Source organism: Plasmodium brasilianum, chromosome 13 (genome assembly GCF_023973825.1).
Source record: "Plasmodium brasilianum strain Bolivian I chromosome 13, whole genome shotgun sequence".
In the NCBI taxonomy this organism is placed as follows: Eukaryota; Apicomplexa; class Aconoidasida; order Haemosporida; family Plasmodiidae; genus Plasmodium; species Plasmodium brasilianum.
This window is the reverse complement of record NC_090126.1, coordinates 306,338-311,481: the sequence shown is the minus strand read 5'-3', so window position 1 is coordinate 311,481 and position 5,144 is coordinate 306,338. Positions and strand designations below refer to the sequence as shown.

Here is a 5,144-nt window from a genome sequence, read left to right as displayed (position 1 = left end):
ATGAAGAAAAATAATAATTTAGGAAAAATAATTCCTTATATTGATAATGGAAAGAAGCGTAATGTCATACACAACAATAATGGTTTGACATTAAGAAAATGTTATAGGAAAAATGAAATAAAAATTTTACTTTTAATTCTTAAGGTTTTTGTGTTTACTCTTTTATTTAGGACATGCCACTGTAGTAAATATGTAGGATAATATAACATAAAATAGGAATTTGTAATATTTGTATTCTTATATTATTATTTATATTCTTCTTAGAACTAATATTTTATTAATAGGAAAATAAATATTTATGTAATAATTATGTTTAAACAACTTTTTTAGGATCCAAATAAAAGGGTATACGGCTTGGAGCATGAAAATGCTTGGGAGGTTAATCGAAGAAAATCAGAATCATCGGGTTCAGTATTTCCGTCAGGACTGAGAGTACGAGACGTTTATCATAAAAGAGAAGATGTAAGAGAAATTGATCAAAATGAGATAGTTAAAACAAAAATGACTGAGTATCTTACAGGAATAGATAATTTGAATAAAAAAGATATGTATAATTATATTAAGTCCAATTGTGAAGAATCAAGTTGTAGTGATATGAAGTTACTTTTTAAGAAGTTTTCAAAATTCCGTAAAGGTACTGTTGTTTTAGACGTTTTTATTTTTCTTGTACTTCTATATGTTTTATTATCGGGAGCATTAATACCAGTTAATCATTTTTTGAAATTTTTTGATCTTAAGGAGTTATATTATGGTATTCCGTACTTAATTGTACCCGTTTTTATAATTCTTTTTTTTATAAAATATAAGATAATATCCAAAATTAAAGGAGACGTTGAAAGCAATAAATTATATTATCCTTATTGAAAAATATAATAAGAAGAATTAGGATTATTAACAAAGATTTCTAAAATTTTAAATCTAAAAAGGATGTTAGCTCAAAAATCCCTAATTTTAATATGGTCACGTGAATTTATGTAAATATATTCTTTTTTGTGGATAAATTAACTATTAATTAAACTTTATATATGTTAGAATATTTTTTTGTATTTGTATTCTCTATTTAGCTATTTTAAAATGTTTTATTATCATAATTAAATATTTTATTAAACATAAGTGTTTCTTTTTTTTTTTTTTTTTTTTTATTTGGTGACATATATTGTAGTTAATATATTCTTATAATTATTTCATAAAATATACCTTTTTAATGAAATTTGTTTAATAATATTTATGTACATCAAAATATACATGTGCATAATCCGAATTTATTTTCAATATAACAATATATTTGGTTATACTGAATTAATTATTATTTTCGTTTATCAGAGTAATAATAACTTATCTAGCTTGATATTCTAGTATTATATACCAATTACAGACCTATAAAATTTTATCTTTGCTTTTTATTTTTTATACATATATATTTATATATGCATTATATGAGAACTATTTGAATACTTTGGAAAGTTCTACATATAATTGTATAAATTCAAAATTATTATATATATTATTTGATCTATTACTTTTTCATTTATCATTTAAATCTTAATTTCTAGTAATTTATGTTATTCTTTTAATCTTAAATATATCAGTTAGAAAATTGAATATAGATATGTATTTTTAAACATTATATATCATTTTGGTTAGCCAGTTATGTTGAGACAATAAATATATATCTGAAAATGTACTTGTAATCAGTTTAATTTTACTGTATTCAATATATGGAACATGCAGAAGTGTAATATTTAAAAGAATAATTTAAATAATCAATATTTATAATTTTAATTATATAAATAGTATATTACTTTTTTATAATATAACATTAATCCGGTATATAAGAATAATTCAGTTTTTTTTTCTTTCTCAAGAATGTAATATTTAAATATGGGGAATAATAATAACGCAAGTGCATTTATATTATCAGGAAAAAATATATATTTCCATTAAAATAATTGTAATAATTATTTAAAAAAATATTTTTAAATAGTTATAATTTAATTATTGCTTAAAAGCACCATAATATTTGCTTTTTCCATAATCATGAATGTGTTGCTTTTGTTCAAATTATTTTTTTTTTTTATATAAAAGGTAAGAATTAACTTCAAATTAGTGGAAGAAATACCACATTTCATTTTTTTTTTTTAAATTAAATTCACCCTTATGAGGTATTTTTATGTAACATATAATTAAATAACTTTGTATATCGCGTGCATACATGAAAGATACTATAATCTTAGTGTTACAATGAAGAAATATATATTACAGGAAATTAAAGGAAATTCTTTTTTTAAAAAAAAAAAAAATGAGAGTAATGGAACATATAAGGAGGTGAGAGTTACAAACTATATGATAATTCAATGGGAGAAAAAATTAATTTTAGTGATCGTTACATAAAATATTTCGCTGGTATATTTAACAAAATAAATTTTGCAGGGATAACGATAAAATGTATATAATATTCAATATGAAAAAACTTCAGGAATAATTCATATATATATATATATATATATAATAATAATAATAATAATAATAATAATAATAATAATTGAAAAAATAATGTGTAATATAAACGTTATTATAACGATTCAGTAGTCATTGAATTGTTACTCGTGGAGGAAAAAAAATAATTTTTAAGAATTTAGATTATTCATTAAGCATTGGAATTATATATTATTTACTATATTATTTTAGGGTTAGTAAGATGTATGCTTTAGTTGATATGTTGAAAGCGTGATTAATCGAAATTAAAAAAAAAAAAATTCTTCCCCAGGTTACTAGAAATTGGAAAATGAATGAATTATTATGTTAAAACAACGACAAATTAATTTCTTTTGAAAATAAAAAATGTCATGAATTATTATCATAATGATTACATGAAAAAATACAGATTTTTTATTTACTTTAAATATATATATAAATATCATTGTGTTAATACTAGGAATAAATTAGTTAATGAATGTAAAAAATATTTTTTTTTTTTTAAATAAAATTAAACTAGAAAAAATAAGGGTTCTTAATAGTTATGTGAAAAATAAATATTCTTCTATTTTTATAATAGTAAATCATGTATATATTTATATGAGTTATAAAACGTATGTGAGAACATTTTTGCTACAATATCGTTCAGATAGTAAAATTATTTATTTCACTATTTTTAAGAATTAAAAATGTCATTTAACTTGTTTTATATACAGCTGTTAAATAAACTAAAATTGGTGATATATAAATATTTTAAAAATGCATATTTGGTTCATCGAAATAATTATCTATCAAAGAGAAATATAATGAAAAGGTAAGAGCACTGTAATTTTTTTTTTATTTGGGTAAATAATAGATTTTTAGTGTTTAAATAAAAATACTTTAATTTTTTTTTTTTTTTTTTTTTTTTTTGTTATTATTTAATACACTCTATATTTTATTCTATAATTTCATTTTTTAGAATTTTTTTTTTTTGATACAATATAGTGCTTAACATTATGTCAAAGAGAAAACGTTTTTCATTACTCTTAATATTTGTGTTTTATTTTAGCATTAAATATTATTAAAAACAATGCAGTTGTGAATTTCATTTATATTATTTTCTAGTTTTCTTTTATCATAGAATTTCATATGTGCTTTGCTAACACATTGTATTAATGAACATATTTTATGTTAATAAAAAATGATACTTAAACGAGTATTTTTTTTTTTTTATTGATATATGACAATTCACTTAATAAGTTAATTAGTAGAGTAATCCAAATTTTAAGGATATATATGAGCATACAATAAACAACATTAACTATAGTTAAGTATAGAATTTAAATCTTTTATTAAAAGAAGTATATCTTATATATGCTTTTAGTTATATTAGATCTAAAGAATACATTTTTCATTTTTTTTTTACGAATGCGAAACACACATTTATTTAAAATAAGGAACATATATATATATATATATGTAATTTGTAAAAAAAAATATATATTTATTTATAAGAATTACTATATATTTTGGTCCTGTATTTTTAATATAAAAATAAATCTTCAAAAAACATATATATATCTTGATAAGATAAAACACAATTTGAACATATGGTAATTGCATCTATTTTCCAATTGCATACGTTAATATTGTAAATTATTTTCCTTCTAATATAAAAATAATTTTGATAGAATGATTAATTAGTCTAAAACCTTTTTTAAAAATATATTATAAAAGTTAAAAAATTTCTTACAAATGTAAAATTATATAAAAATGATAATTTATCTATATAAAATGTATGTACATGGTAAATGCTTTATTATGTATTTCATTATGTTATGCTCATATAAAAGATATATCAAAAAGATAAAAAAAATGTATTATTCTGAATAAAAGAAAACATATTTTGTACTGGAATAAAATCATAAATTTTGTGCATGTATGCTTAAATTATTTTGATTATTTTTCTTTTAAAATGGAATAAGTTTTAAAATATTAAACAGACATAAAATTCTTTCAAATAAATCATGTAAAATTTTAAGAACTATAAATATAAATGAATAATACGAAGTAGTAACGAATAACCGAATAATCAACATTCATAAAAAATCCAAGAACCACAATAATAAAATGATACTTAATATCAAATAGTGTATGGAGACAAGTATCTAGTGAAAAAATAGAAAAAATTGAATAATAATTATATATATGTATATATATTCACGAACGAAATAAGTTAAAAGGAATACATAAAATGTTATAAATTTTGGAAATTATTTATTTTGTTAATAAAATAAATGAATGTAAATGTATTTTAATTAAGTATTAATAAAACAATAGAAAAGGGTAATATTATTTAAAGACGTATTTTCAAAAAAATTTATAATATTATATATATTGTATTAAAATTTTATGTATTCTTTTCAGTAATATTCTTTTTATGGCGTGCATTAACATCTGTATAAAAATATCACTGTAAAATAATTCTATGTACAATTTCCCATATTAAATCATCGACAACTTATAATTAAAAAAAAAATTTTAATATTGCAGTTCTGGAACATAATTAAGAATATTTAATTAAATTATATTTAATAATATTTTTATTGTAAGCGATGTATTCATAAAATCTATACTTTTATAAGATTTACTAAACTTTCGTTGGTTATAAAATAATCCTACATTAT

At 19.0% G+C, this 5,144-nt stretch overlaps 1 protein-coding gene across 1 annotated transcript; it reads left to right on the top strand.

The window, feature by feature from the left end:
* MKS88_004756 (uncharacterized protein) lies at positions 1-864 on the top strand (the record flags this gene model as incomplete). Its single annotated transcript, XM_067217959.1, has 2 exons — positions 1-144; positions 331-864. The coding sequence occupies 2 exons, from the start codon at positions 1-3 to the stop codon at positions 862-864; spliced, it is 678 nt and encodes a 225-aa protein (XP_067071139.1).
* Between the last annotated feature and the right edge of the window lie 4,280 nt (positions 865-5,144).